Here is a 15,717-nt window from a genome sequence, read left to right as displayed (position 1 = left end):
CTAAACCTATATCCAAAACTTTTCACTGTATCTAGGAACACATGACAACAGCAAATCAAATCACTTTAAGTGGCTTGAAAATATCTAATCCTTACAAAAGCCAGGAATGAACTCTGTGAATGTGCAGAATTATCAATGCTGTTTCAGGCCATAGGAATGACATGCTTGATGCACTCAAGAGAAATTCAGATATTGCGATGATGCTGCTCCTTTAACAAGGCTATGTTGTCCTTGGTTATTTTTTCAGAGAGGTTGTAAAAGGTACAGACTCTGAAAAGTCTGAGTTGAAGGGTTTTCGGGCCAGTTTGATTATAGCTAACAGATACTTCCTCAGGAAAAAGGCTTTCAAGATTTAAACAAAAACGCTTGCACAATGAAAGGGAAGTGGCACGTTCTCCCAGCTCAGTTTTTCTCTGGCTTGGTTTGGTCTGGTTACTGACTGAAATCAGACGGGCAGTTTTGAAGTTGCTGGACCCAAAGATAAAGTAGGGATTGAAGAAATTTCTGAAGCATATAAATGCTCACTGGAATGTATTAGTTGGTTCCATTAGCTGTTTTTGGGCTATAAATTTTATGAAATTCTATAAAATGAAATGCTGCAAAAGTAAGTGTTGAGAGGGACGGCCTATAGTACCCGTTAGAGCAGTCAGCGTTGAATATGAAGAAGGGAAAGTGGAGCATTCTTTAACAGTCAGGCTGGGCGCAAGATAGATTAATGACCTGAATCATTTAGTCTTGTGAAATACAATTATTACACCTATGTTATTTAATATTTGTGGATTTCAAACAGCAGTGCAGCCAGAGGTGGATTTTCATACATTGTATGATCAATTTAAGTGAAATACAAAGCAACAAGGAAACAAACTCTCAAAACACCTCCCTTTCAGAACGTGGCTGCATATGCTGCACAGAAATTCAAAATTGCTTGTTCTTTTGAGAATATTTATGCAGTATCAGTCAGGGGGAAAAAAGTGAAGGAATAATTCAGCATAGCGCTATACATATATTTTAACACTGAAGATTGTTTATTTTTGTAAATGTACTCAATGAAATAAACATGACTGTCAACAAATGTCTTGGTTGAAAATTATTGCTTCATTCTCTCTAACTTGGGATCCTTCAAACACATTAGCCATGTCACTGTAAACCTGCAATTTATTTTTTCCTGCACTTGTAATCTTGCAGAATGAAAATATTCAAGTTTTCAAGCTTGCTCTTAATGTGATGTGGTGAATTTGACGGAAATGTTACACCTCGCTACATGATCACATTTGCCAGTCAGTCTTGGCAAAACTGCAGCCTTTTTGGAGGTTGATATCATAATTGTACTACTCAATGTTGTGATGATGCTATAATTTCAATGAAGCAGAGGCACATGAAAATTCAGAGATACGCCATTCCATAAATATACGTACAGAAGAGAGCCACTTGTACAAGTCTTCAGCAACATCGTTGTTTTGAAGTCACTCATGGGATGTGGCTAGGCCAGTGTTTATTGCCCATCCCTAATTGCCACAGTGAAGATGTTGGTGATCTACCTTTTGGAACCACTGGAGTCCTTGGGGTAGAACAATATTTGCAGGGCTGTCCGAGAGTTATTGGATTTTAACACAAAAACAGTAAAGGAATGGAGACATCATTCCCAAGTCTGAATATTATGTAGAATTTGCAGGTGGAGTGCTCCTTTGAGGGGATAGACGTCATGGGTTTCACACGTGCTGCTCGTAAAGAGTTTTGGCGAGTTACTGCAGTCCATCTAGTAGATTGTACACACTGTATTATGATGCAGGAAATGAATGGCAAAGGTAGTAGTCGTGCTGCCAGTCAGGTAGGCTGCATTATCCTGGGTGGGATAAAGCATCTTGAGCAGAGATGCACCCATCCAGACAAGTGAATTTCATTACACTTTTCACATATTCCTTGCAGATTGTGGGAGTCAGGATGCAAGTTTTGTGCTGCAGTATTCATAGCCTCTGACCTGCTCTTGTGAAAGCATTTATAAGGTTAGTCCGGTTCAGTTTCTAGTCAATGATAAGCCCCAGGATGCTGATTGTGGGGGATTGCAAGGTACTGCCATTGAACAGAGGGGCCATGTTAGATTTGCTCTTTTTGGAGATAGTCATCACCTAGTACTTCTAACTCTATTGTCACATGTTCTCACATTCAGGAATATAGGGGTATAATGAAAAGTGTACCAAGTAGCCATTCAATCCCTAAACTGCTGTCATAGATCTGCTGCAGAGACAGCTGTAACACTGTTAGTGAAGGAGATCCAGGCTATTGATTCCGTGACAGTGAAGGAGAGTCCAGATTGTTTGTGGAGAGAAATTTGCTGATGGTGGAGTTCCCAACTGTGCTTGTCCTTGTAGCTCTTAGGGCCCGCAGTTTTGAGTCTACCCTGCCTTTTGATCATGGCTGATATGTTTCTCAATCCCATTCTCCTGCCTTCTTCCTGGAAGCCTTGATCCCCTTACTCATCAATCTATCTATCTCGGTCCAAAATGCATTCAATGATTTGGCCTCCACAGCCTGCTGCGGCAATGATTTCAACAGGTTCACCATCCTCTGGCTGAAGAAATTCCTCATCTCAGTTCCCAAGGGTCATCCTTTCACCTGGAGGATGTCAGGACCTAGTCAATCTTCCTAATGGAAACATCTTTTTCACATGCACTGTATCCAGGCCTCTCCGGATTCTGTAAGATTCAATGAGGTTCTCCCCCCACTTTGTCCTTCTAAACTCCATTGCACACAGACCCAGAGACCTCAACTGCTCTTCACATAACAAACCCTTTATACCCAGGATCATTCTTGTGAGCATCCTCTGGACCCCCTCAAATGCAAGCACATCCTTTCTTAGATACAGGGCTCAAAACTGCTCACAATATTCAAAATACAGTCTGACCAGAGTCCATTTCTGCTTTTGTAATCAAACCCTCTTGAAATGAACACTAACATTGTATTTGCCTTCCAATCTGTCAACCGAATCTTAAGAGAATTCTGAACTAGGACTCCTATAGTTCCTTTGCCCTTCAGATTACCAAACTTTGACACAAGTTAGAAAATAGTTTACATTTCTATTTTTCCTACCCAACTTTTCCATAATACATTCCAACTGCTACTTCTTTGCTCAGTCTCCTAGCCTATCCAAATCCTTCTGCAGCCTCCCTATCTCCTTAGTCCTACCTGCCCCTTCACCTATCTTGGTGTCATATGCAAACAGCCCTTAGTTCTTTCATCAAGATCATTAATGTATAACGAGAATAGTTGTGGTTTCAACATCAAACTCTGCGGAAGCCAGCTAGTCACTAGCTACCATTTTGAAGAAGAACCCTTTAACTCCACTCTCTGCATACCAGCCAATCCTGCATGCAGGCCCCTAACACTATGGGCTCTTATTTAGCAGACCCCTGTGCAGCACATTGTCAAAGGCCATCTCGAAATCCAGACTAGTCACGTCCACTGTCTCTTTGTCCAAATTGCACTTTACCTCCTCAAAGAATTCTAAAAGATGTGTCAGACATGACTTCCCCTTGGAGTTATGCTGATTCAGTCTTACCTTACCATGCATTTCCAAGTACTACACACTCATCCTTGGTAATGGACTCTTTAAAGATCACCAATACCTCTACAATCGCTCAGCTATCTCCTTCAGAACTCTGGGGTGTAGTCCATCCAGTCTGGGCGATTTATCCCACTTCAGACCTTTCAGCTCCCCCAACACCACCTCCTTAGTGTTGCCTACTACACTCACCTCTGACTGCTGACTCTTTTGCCAAAGGAGGTTTGGGTACACTTTGAGCATCTCAGAGTGATTAACATGCAAGTCTCTTGGATAAGTGAGCACAAATTGATCAATTATTCATGCTGAACTTGTTATAATTGGAATTATAGGAATTTCAAATTGCATGTCAAGGTCCTGAAATTGTTGTTTCTGCTGCAGGATTGGTGTTGCTTTGACTTGTTTTATGTTTAAGATACTTCAATACAGCTAACATCAGAAATTTTAAATTCAAACCTTCTTTATTCCTTCACAGGATACCAGACAAACATTTTAATACTCCTCCCCTAAACTAAGGAGTGAAATAGGTGGAGATGGCAGCTTGTGCTAATGTCACTGAATTAGTAACCTTGGAGGCCCAAGCTCTGAGTACACAGGCTCAAATCCCAGCACAGCAAGTTGTGGAATCCAAATATAATTGATAAAATCTGAAATTATAAAACCAATCTCAATAATGATCTCGATTGTTATTTTTCTTTAAGTAAGTCTAGTCTAGTGCACTCATGTTGTGTGGGGAAGAAAACCCACAATTTTCCCTATTCTGGTCTATATGCGACTCCAGTTTTAGTGTGGTTTTCTTCTTAGCTACCCTCTGACTTAAACTAAGTTGTATAAGGGCAGTTAGGGACAGGCAACAAATTCCAGTGACATCCATCTTCCACAAAAGAATAAAGAACAGTTCCTGCTAAAGCATTGTGGTGGAATATTCACAATCAGCTGATAAATACATACATTTACTTGTCCAAGATGACTCTCAGGGCTGCCCAGAGACTGAAGATTCCCTGTGACAGTTGACATAGCCATTTCTAGCAGTAAGTGCCATCAAATAAGTGTGACCAAGGAGAATGACGACCAGGCATTGTCACTGTGGCCTAGTCCGCCTAGAGTGAGGGGACACAGTCACAGAATACACAGTAAGCAGTAGTGCTGAGATATGGTGACATTGCTTCATTTCAAGGATGGTGTGTGTTTGGCAACCTCTATTCCAGATGCTTGGTCATTAATTGTAAAGGGAAGTGGAGCTGAGATAGAAGATGAGCTACCATGTTACAGAATGGTGGCATGGGGCCTTTTGGCTTATGCCAGTTACTCTTTCTTATGACTGTGTAATATTGATAAATTGAGTCAGACACTTTATTTTAGGAATAGTTTATTTCCACACTAAAAAAATAAAATCAATCGACATTGAAGAGCTTGTCTGACTAATGAGAGAAGTGACAGTCCAGCAGAATTTCAGTCATTAAACTGATCACGTCAGGGTGAACCAAACAGTTCAGCAACTCATCAGTGGATATTGTTGTGCTGTGAACTCCAGTATTTTTGGAATTACTGCCCACTTTTCCACTACAATTATTAGCTTCCAAGTTATTGCTAAGAGAAATATTCACCTTGCTCGAGTCACTGGGGACTCTGTGCTTGGCTGTTGCTCCTGTATCTTGGACCACCGGAAGTAGATTAGGCCCAAAAGGAATGCTGGTGGTCAGGGCAGGTTTAGGATCTGCATCTGCAACTGCTGAGTATCCTGCTCCATCACCTGAATCACATTTCCTTCTCTTAAAGCTAGGCAAACTCCGTGCTGATGGGTTTCTACCCTTTGAGGAGCAAACCTTTCGCTTATCTATACAGGCCTGAACTGCAAGATTGACATAATGCAAGTTTGTCTCATGTGAAGTGACTTCAGCCTAAATGAAGAGAAAGAAAAGCTTTGATTTATAAATATACTCATTATTTCAACATGTTCATGTCTGGCAGATTCACATTTCACATGCATTGGTTATACAAAAGTCTTACCCAATTTGATAGGCTCCAGATTTCCAGCAGGGAGGAGAAAGTGTGGACCTGCAGAAGCTGGAGGTCAGAGTCGTGAGTGTGGTGCTGGAAAAGCACAGCAGGTCAGGCAGCATCCGAGGAGGAGAACTGACGTTTCTGGCACAAGCCCTTCATCAGCAATCATTACTGAAGAGCTATGCCCAAAACATCGATTCCCCTGCTCCTCGGATGCTGCCTGACCTGCTGTGCCTTTCCAGCACCACTCTCCAGACTTCCAGCAGCCAATCAAATGCTTTGTTACTGTTTACATTCCCTTTTCACTCATCCTAACCAATCCATAAGTTATCAGCTCCGTCAGTGTGAAAATGGCTGATAATCTTCAACTCTACTCTACTAACTTTTGTTTATAATTGATTCCCTTGGACTAAATATCTGCCTGAGCTTTGAATATACTTAATGACCCAGCCTCAATAGCTGTGTGCAGTAAAGAATATTACAGATTCACTACCCTCAAGGAAAATAATCCCCCCCTCATCCCTTACTGTGAGCTTGTGCCATCTTGTCATAGACTCCTATAAGAGGTAACTGCCTTTCAACATCTACCCTGTCAAATCCCCCAAAGCATTTTTTTATGTTTCAATAAGGTTGCCTCTTATCTTTTAAATTATAACGAGTATCAATAAGCACTTTGACACCATTAGTCCTGTTTAGATCATTGGGTGTTTGCACCAACCAAAAATACTTTAAAACATCAAACACTCACTGGCTCTTGGATATTCACCAAGTCATTAACAAGATACCATGAGCAAAACCATAAGCTTAGTTATTTTAGATAGAGATGTTCAGTAAGTCAGCCAGCTACCAAAACAGAAAAACAGGTGAACGTTTCTGGTGCAATTCTTCAGCAGAAGCTACTAGTTGACAAACCTGTTGAGGTTTGCAGATTTTTCTGTGTTCACATGCACACAAGATCAAAAATTAACAGTTAATTTACAACAAGCCCCACTGGGATTAAATTCAAACTAGGGTGGTTTCACCAAGGCTCCAAAGACTAAAGACTGATATACGTACCTCCGTGGTATTCAGCCAGCTGGCAGTAGGAACATGAGGATCTGCAGCCTTGAGAGCACAGACCACAGTACGAGCCAATGCTTCCCCAACTCTGGTTTCATCGTCATCATCCTAATAACACAACAGTGGGATAAGAAGCAATCCAAAAAGAGTTGTAACATGCTCAACTAAACTGCAATCTGAATCACCAACATTCCTGGCTCAGGTCTGTAAGAGTAATCAAAGCCTCCTGGCTAGAACCTGAGGTCACAATTATAGTAACCTTTCAAAAAACCCATTCCACAGTGCCTAATCTCCTGAGTAGGCTGCTCCTTCTTTGCAAGTCTGGATATGCAATCGTGAATTTGTCTCATGTTTTTCTTTAGAACTGACTGGAGGGTTGAAGTCTGCATGTTATTCACTCATTAACTCAACTCACAGCACAAATCTACTGCCAAACCCTATTTTGAAAACAGCATCTACAGCATTTTTTTAAGCATCGGGGTAGAACAATGTTGCAACCCTGGCTTAGACTTTGAGCTATGGAGGTGAATTTCAATGTGAAAATCCTGAATGTATTGACTTTTGAAACCTGAGAACAGTAGTTGGTCAGTAAGAGCCTCACACTTGCTCCATCTCTCAGTTATGCCATGGCAGATTAACCACATTCTCTCTCAGTTTCTCCACACCTAACAACAAAACTCCCATCAGTCACAGGTCTGAAAGCTCTCCTGTGTCCTATTATTTTTCGGCTGGGGTGGGGACAGTGGAAGGTAGGGAAAGACTTTCAGAGTTCCACTCCACCTTTGTTTGGATTAATGCTTCCTGACTTCATTCTTGATGGTTAAGCTCTTACTTCAAAATTTTTAAGATCATCACCACCTTAGATTTTCATTACCTATACTAGAGAATCATTTTCCCAAGTCCCTTAATTGGATTCCCCTTTAATGAGACAGATTTAAAGAGAATGAAAGTCAACTGTACAATTTGCACTGTCATTATTTTATTCCTTCATCATTGGTGTCACTTGAAAGAGTCTACATTTCAACACTGGTATGTCACAGGGATTAGTGCTGGGGCCACAATTATTTACAATATATATGAATGATTTGAATGGCAGAAACATACAACAACCAAGCTTGTGGGTGAGACAAATATAATTTGGAAGGTAAATGGTGAGGGATGGAGATGTATATAAACAGGCAAAAGTGAGGACTGCAGATGCTGGAAACCAGTGTGGTGCTGGAAAAGCCCAGCAGGTCAGGCAGCATCCGAGGAGCAGGAATATCAACGTTTCAGGCAAAAGCACTTCATCAGGAATAGAGGCAGGGAGCCTCCAGAGTGGAGATAAATTGGGGAGGGGGGAGCTGCTGGGGCGAAGGTAGCAAAAAGTACAATGGGTGAGTATAGATTAGATTAGATTATTTACAGTGTGGAAACAGGCCCTTCGGCCCAACAAGTCCACACCGACCCGCCGAAGCGTAACCCACCCATACCCCTACATTTACCCCTTTACCTAACACTACGGGCAATTTATCCTGGCCAATTCACCTAACCTGCACATCTTTGGACTGTGGGAGGAAACCAGAACACCCGGAGGAAACCCACGCAGACACGGGGAGAACGTGCAAACTCCACACAGTCAGTCGCCTGAGTCGGGAATTGAACCCGGGTCTCTGGCACTGTGAGGCAGCAGTGCTAACCACTGTGCCAGCGTGCTGCCCCCATCCCCACCCCCATTCACCTATTTCCAGCTCAGCACTGTCCTCATGACCTGTCCTACCTGCCAATCTCCCTTCCCACCTATCCACTCCACCCTCCTCTCTAACCTATCACCTCCATCCCCACCCCCATTCACCTACTGTACTCCTTGCTACCTTCTCCCCAGCCCCACATCCACCCGACCCACCGCCATTTATCTCTCCACCCTGGATGCTCCCTGCCTCTATTCCTGATGAAGGGCTTTTTGCCCAAAACATCGATTTTCCTGCTCCTTGGATGCTGCCTGACCTGCTGTGCTTTTCCAGCACCACTCAGGTATATAGATAGGTTAACTGAATGGGCAAAACATGGCAGATGGAATATAATGTGAGGTTATGCATTTGTGCACAAAGATGAGAGGAGCGAATGTTACTCAAAGGGAGAAAGACTACAGGAAGCAACAGAATAGATGGATTTGGGAGTCTCTATCTATAAATCTAAAAAAAAACAGCAGTCAGGTTGAGTGGGTAAAAGGGAAGGAGGGAAGGCCAACAGAATGCTGGCCTTTATTTCAAAAGAAATAGAGTATAAAAGGGAGGTTTTTAAAAAATATACAGGTACTAGTTAGACCAGAGCTAGAATATGAAAACAGTTTTGGGCCTATTATCTAAGCAAAGATATATTTTCAGTGGAGACAGTCCAGAGAAGGCTAATACCAGGTAAGGAAGGTCTGTCTTATGAGAAGAGGTGAAATGGATTGGGCCTGTACTTGTTGAAATATAGAAGAATGAGAGGTGGCTTTATCAAAACATTCAAGATTCTTAGAGACCTTGACAAGGTAGCTGGAGAAAGGATCGTTTCGCCTTGTGGGAAAGTCAAGGCCCGTAGAGAATAATCTTACAATAAGAGGGTGCTCGTACAAGCCAGAGAGGAGGAAGAATTTATTTTCTCAGAGGGTGGTGAACGAATGGAATTCATTTCAACTGAGAACTGTTGAGAATGTGTCATTAAGTATATTCAAGACTCAGACAGAATTTTTTTTATCATAGTCATAGAGAAGTACAGCATGGAAACAGACCCTTCAGTCCAACTCATCCATGCTGACCAGATATCCTAACTTAATCTAGACCTGTCGGCCACCAGTTGGCCCATATCCCTCTAAACCCCTCCTATTCACATAGCCACCCAGATGACTTTTAAATGCTGCAATTGTACCAGCCTCCACCATTTCCGCTGGCAGCTCATTCCATACACGCACCAGCCTGTGTGAAAAAGTTGCTCCTTAGATCCCTTTTACATCTTTCCCCTGTCATCCTAAACTTATGCCCTCTAGTTCTTGATCCACTCCAGGGAAAGGTCCTTGTCTATTTAACCTTTTCACGCCCCTCATGATTTTATAAAGTTGAAAATCACACACCACCAGGTTATAGTTCAACAGGTTTATTTGGAAGCACTAGCTTTCGGAGCGCTGCTCCTTCATCAGGTGGTTGTGGACTGTAAGACCGTAAGATACAGAATTTATAGCAAAAGTTACTGTATGATGTAACTGAAATTATATATTGAAAAAGACCTGGACTGTTTAAATTCTCATCTTTTCGAATTAACATGTTGGTTTCAGTTCTTTCATATGTAAATCACAAAACTTTTTAAAAGTTACATTCTCAAGTGAACTTTAACAATTGGTGTCATGTTGACCCAGATAATGCGTTGAAGGTGTGAGGTGCTCTGTGTGAGACCATCTGAGCCACAATGTTCAGACTACTTCTAGTCTTTTAAAAAACGGATTTTAGATTAGAATCAGTCTGACCATTGTGACACAGAGTCTCACACAGGGCACCTCACACCTTCAATGCATTATCTGGGTTGACATGACACCAATTGTTAAAGTTCACTTGAGAATGTAACTTTAAAAAAGTTCTGCGATTAACATATGAAAGAACTGAAACCAACATGTTCATTCGAAGAGATGAGAGATTTAAAAAGTCCAGGTCTTTTTCAATATATAATTTCAGTTACGTCACACAGTAACTTTTGCTATAAATTGTGTCTTACGATCTTACAGTCCACAACTACCTGATGAAGGAGCAGCGCTCTGAAAGCTAGTGCTTCCAAATAAACCTGTTGAACTATAACCTGGTTTTGTGTGATTTTTCATTTTGTAAACGCCAGTCCAACACTGGCATCTGATGCCCATAGCCTCTGACGCCCCAGGGAAAACAGCCCCAGTCTGTTCAGCCTCTCCCAGCTCAAATCCTCCAATCCTGGCAACACCCTTGAAAGGGTTCAGCAAAGATTTACAAGTTTTACAACATCCTTCTGATAGGAAGGAGGCCAGGATTGCACACAATATTCCAACAGCGGCCTAACCAGTGTCCTGTACAGCCGCAACATTACCTCCCGACTTCTACACTCAATGCTCTGACGAATATAGGAAAGCATACCAATCATCTTCTTCAGTATCATACATACCTGCGACTCTACTTTCAAGGAACTATGAACCTGCACTCCAATCAGAAAACCTTAATGATTGGCAGAACAGACTTGATGGGCTGAATGGCCTGCCTCTGCTCCGACCTCTTGTGACTTCTCCAAGGTCAATGCATCTTTCCCTGAAGTGCAGTGTCCATAAGTCTGATGAATAAGTGTGTGAATTAAGCATATTTCCTGCTCTTTGTACAACAGCCATTTGAGATTAAAGCCAAAGTTCCATTAGATTTTTAAATTGTATTTTGGACCTGCTCGCGAGCTTTTCATGACTGGTTTATGAACACCCAAATCTTTTTACTTAAGGCAAAACAAGTGTGAGGGGAACATTATCAAGTGCGCAGCCCTCAACATGTTGCAGGGAGGGAAGGATTCGACACTCAACATGAAGCAGCAATAACAAACTACCCTTGAGCAAGAATAATGTGTAATGCATAACAACAGTTCAATTTAAAACTTACTCGCCTGTTACATCACAATAACACTCATACAGATGTGTGCTGCTTTACCACCATATTCCAGTGATCATATAAACTACAATACCATATGAGGTAACTATATCCCTTGAATTGTCGAAGATAGTACCCCTGAGTAATTAGAGATCCTACAACAAAACAAAAAGTGATCTAATGCAGTCAATTACATATGATATGGGACATGTTTAATTATAGAATCTCCACAGGATCCTTTCATACTTTCACAAAGTTGTCAAGAAAATTCAACACTTCAATCTTTGTTGTCCTACTTGCACTCCTTATACATTGCAAACAGAAGATATTTTGGTACTGAGGGCTACACATGATATGTTGAGGGTTATTTTCACTTCTTTCATCATTCTCAAACAGCACTGACCACAGGATCAAACTAAAAGCACAAATGTTCACTCAGCCAGGAAGATAGAGAGATGGCATTTCCCATTCTCCTTTCTAAGTAATCTCCTGGGAGTCATTTTTTCCGTCTGAATATATTTTTTGCCGAAGGTATTGCTGCTATCATTGCATTTATCGCACAATATCATAACATTCAGCAAGTAATAGTGAAGGTAAATGATAGGTTTTTGAGTATCAAGAGAATCAAGGGTTATGGGGAGAAAGCAGGAGAATGGGGTTGAGAAACTGATCAGCCATGATTGAGTGGTGGAGCAGACGTGATGAGTTGAATGGACTGATTTTTGCTCCTGTATCTTACGGTCCTATTGTCTAAATGGAATTTTAGTCTTTATTTATACAGTCATACAGTACAGTAACAGGCCCTTTGGTCCAACTAGTCCATATCAACCTTGTTCCCAAACTAAATTAGTTCCACCTGCTGATGTTTGGCCCATATCATTCCAAACATTTCATATTCATGTACATATCCAAATGTCTTTTAAACATTGTAACTGTACCTGTGTCCACCACTTCCTCTGGCAGTTCATTCTATATATGAACCATGTTCTTTTTAATTCTTTCTCCTCTAACCTTAAAAATATATGTCCCATAGCTTTGAACACCCTATCTTAGGGGAAAAAACTTTACTATTCACTCATGATTGTGTAAACCTCTATAAGGTCACCTCTCAACCTCATATGCTCCAATGAAAAAAGTCCCAGCTTATCCAGCCTCTCCTAATAATTCAATCTTTTCTGAACTCTCTCCAGTTTAATAACATCCTTCCTGTAACAGGGTGACCTGAACTGCACATAGTACTCCAGAACAGGCCTCACCAAAGTCCTGTACAACCTCAACATAATGTCCCAACTCATATACTGAAAGGTCTGAGCAATGAAGATAAGTTTGCTTACCTTATTCCTGATGAAGGGCTTATGCTCGAAACGTCGAATTCTCTATTCCTGAGATGCTGCCTGGCCTGCTGTGCTTTGACCAGCAACACATTTGCAGCTGTGATCTCCAGCATCTGCAGACCTCATTTTTTACACCTTCTTAACTACCCTATCCACCTGTGACTAGGAGAAAGTGAGGATTGCAGATGCTCGAGATTAGAGTCGAGTGTGTGGTGCTGGAAAAGTCGATGTTCCTGCTCCTTGGACGCTGCCTGACCTACTGTGCTTTTCCAGCAACACACTGTCAACCTGCGATGCAAATTTCAAAACATTATGTACCTGAACACCCAGGTCTCTCTGTTCTACAGGGACCTACTATTAATTGTGTAAGTCCTGCCATTGTTAGTTTTATCAAAATGCAATACCTCATATTTATCCAAATTAAACTCCTCAGCCTTTTGACCCAATTGATCAAGACCTCTCTGTAATCTTAGACAACCTTCTGCATTGCCCAATATATCACAATATAGGGGCGGCATGATGGCACAGTGGTTAGTACTGCTGCCTCACAGCACCAGGGTCCCAGGTATGATTCCAGCCTCGGGCGACTGTCTGTGTGGAGTTTGTACATTCTCCCCATGTCTGCGTGGTTTCCTTCAGGTGCTCCGGTTTCCTCCCACAATCCAAAGATGTGCAGGTCAGGTGAATCGGCCATATTAAATTGCCCATAGTGTTAGGTGCATTAGTCAGAGGGAAATGGGTCTGGGTGGGTTACTCTTCGGAGGGTCGGTGTGGACTGGTTGGGCCGAAGGGCCTGTTTCCACACTGTAGGAAATCTAAGCTGAAATTGTGTTGCTGGTTAAAGCGCAGCAGGTCAGGCAGCATCCAAAGAACAGGAAATTCGACGTTTCGGGCAAAAGCCCTTCATCAGGAATGAAGGGCTTTTGCCCGAAACGTCGAATTTCCAGTTCCTTGGATGCTGCCTGACCTGCTGCGCTTTAACCAGCAACACAATTTCAGCTCTGATCTCCAGCATCTGCAGACCTCACTTTTTACTGTAGGAAATCTAACCTAATAATCACCGATCTTTGTGTCATCCGCAAACTTACTGAGTCTCCTATGTTCTCATCCAAAACATTTACATAAATAACAAACAAAAGTGGGCCCTGTACCGATCCCTGTAGAACACCGTTGGTCACAGGCCTCCAGTCAGAAAAACAAGTCTTCAGCACCACTCTGTCTCCTGCCTTGAAGCCAATTTTGTATCCAATTGGCAAGCACACCTCGAATCCCATATGATTAACTTGGCAAATCAGTCTACCATGCAGAAACTTACCAAAGGCTTTACTAAAATCCAGTAAGCAATATCAACATTCTTACTTCCTCAAAGAACTCAATCAAGTTTGACAGACATGATTTCCCTCGTTTAACCCATGCTGATACTCTCCAATCATGCCATGTCTCTCCAAATGCACGTAAATCCTATCTTTCAGAACCACCTCCACCAACTTACCCAACCAGTAATATCAGACTCGCAGGTCTATAGTTCCCAGGCTTCTCCTCACAGTCAGTCATTCTTAAATAAAGGCACAACATTAACCACTTGCCAGTCCTCCAGCAACTCACCTGTAGTTATAAATGATATAAATAGTTCGGCTAGGAGCCCCACAATTCCCTGGGATACACTTGATCAGGTCCCGGATATTTTATTGCCTTTATGTTTCTAAGACCTCCAACACTTCCTCTTCTGTGATGTGAACTGTTTTAAAAACATCAATATTTATTTCCCCGAGTTCTCTATCCTCCGGTTCTATCTCCACAGTGAAAACTAACACAAACCTCTTCTGAGTTTCAACACAAAGACCTCGATCTTTACGGGACCCCATTCTCTGCCTATTTGCTCTTTTGCTCTTAATGTACTTACAGAATCTCTCAGGATTATTCTTAGCCTTATCTGCCAAGGTTATCTCATATCCCTGCTTTACCTTTCTGATTTCCTTCTCAAGAATGCCCCTACACTCTTTATAATTGTCAAGAGATTCATTTATTCACAGTTATGTATATCTAGTATGATTCATTTTTATTCTTGACTAGAATCTCAATATCTTTATTTGTCCATTGTTCTCTAATCTCATCAGCCGTACCTTTCACTCTAACAGGAACATAATGCCTCTGAACTCTCGTTATCACACTTTTGAAAGCTTCCCAGTTGGCAGCTGCCGCTTTACCTTTCTAATCCAACGAACTTTTGAAAGTTCTTGTCTCATAGTATTAAAATTTGCCTTACCCAAATTAAGAACTTTAACTTTTATGGAAGGCTTATCATTTCAAAGAGAATGGAGTATAAAAATAGGAAAATCGTGCTAAAACTATACAAGGATACTGTGAATAATTTGCATTCATTATCTCAGACAAGATGCACTGGCTTTAGAAACAGCCCAGAGGAAGTTCTCTAGAACATAGAACAATACAGCACAGAACAGGCCCTTCAGCCCACGATGTTGTGCCGAACATTTGTCCTAGCTTAAGCACCTGTCCATCCATATACCTGTTCAATTGCTGCTTAAAGGTCACCAATGATTCTGACTTTGCCACTCCCACAGGCAGCGCATTCCATGCCCCCACCACTCTCTGGGTAAAGAACCTACCCCTGACATTCCCCCATACCTTCCACCCTTCACCTTAAATTGATGTCCCCTTGCAACACTCTGTTGTACCCGGGGAAAAAGTCTCTGACTATCTACTCTCTCTATTCCCCTGATCATCTTATAAACCTCTATCAAGTCACTCCTCATCCTTTGTGTTCCAATGAGAAAAGGCCTAGCACTCTCAACCTATCCTCCATTCCAGACAACATCCTGGTAAATCTCCTCTGCACCCTCTCCAAAGCTTCCACATCTTTCCTAAAGTGAGGCAACCAGAACTGCACACAAATGTGGCCTTACCAAGATCCTGTACAGCTGCAACATCACCTCACGACTCTTGAATTCAATCCCTCTGCTAATGAACGCTAATACACCATAGGCCTTCTTACAAGCTCTATCCACCTGAGTGGCAACTTTCAAAGAGCTATGAACATAGACCCCAAGGTCCCTCTGCTCCTCTACCTTACTAAGAACCCTACCGTTAACCCTGTATTCTGCATTCTTATTTGTCAAAACGGACAACCTCA

At 41.9% G+C, this 15,717-nt stretch overlaps 1 protein-coding gene across 2 annotated transcripts in view; it reads right to left on the bottom strand.

Moving 5' to 3' along the window:
* Positions 1–4,911: 4,911 nt before the first annotated feature.
* The window catches only part of hspbap1 (hspb associated protein 1), a 104,142-nt gene continuing 93,336 nt past the window's right edge, over positions 4,912–15,717 (bottom strand). For both annotated transcript variants that reach the window (XM_060827808.1, XM_060827809.1), the window contains exons 7-8: positions 6,620–6,730; positions 4,912–5,460 (exon numbers count right to left, since the gene is read on the bottom strand). In XM_060827808.1, coding sequence (XP_060683791.1) covers positions 4,981–5,460; positions 6,620–6,730 — 591 coding nt within the window. In that variant the 3' untranslated portion in view covers positions 4,912–4,980. The remainder of the gene's footprint in view (positions 5,461–6,619; positions 6,731–15,717) is intronic.

This window comes from Hemiscyllium ocellatum, chromosome 7, assembly GCF_020745735.1.
Source record: "Hemiscyllium ocellatum isolate sHemOce1 chromosome 7, sHemOce1.pat.X.cur, whole genome shotgun sequence".
Lineage (NCBI taxonomy): Eukaryota > Metazoa > Chordata > Chondrichthyes > Orectolobiformes > Hemiscylliidae > Hemiscyllium > Hemiscyllium ocellatum.
The sequence above is the reverse complement of the archived record's forward strand: the minus strand, read 5'-3'. Positions and strand labels throughout refer to the sequence as shown.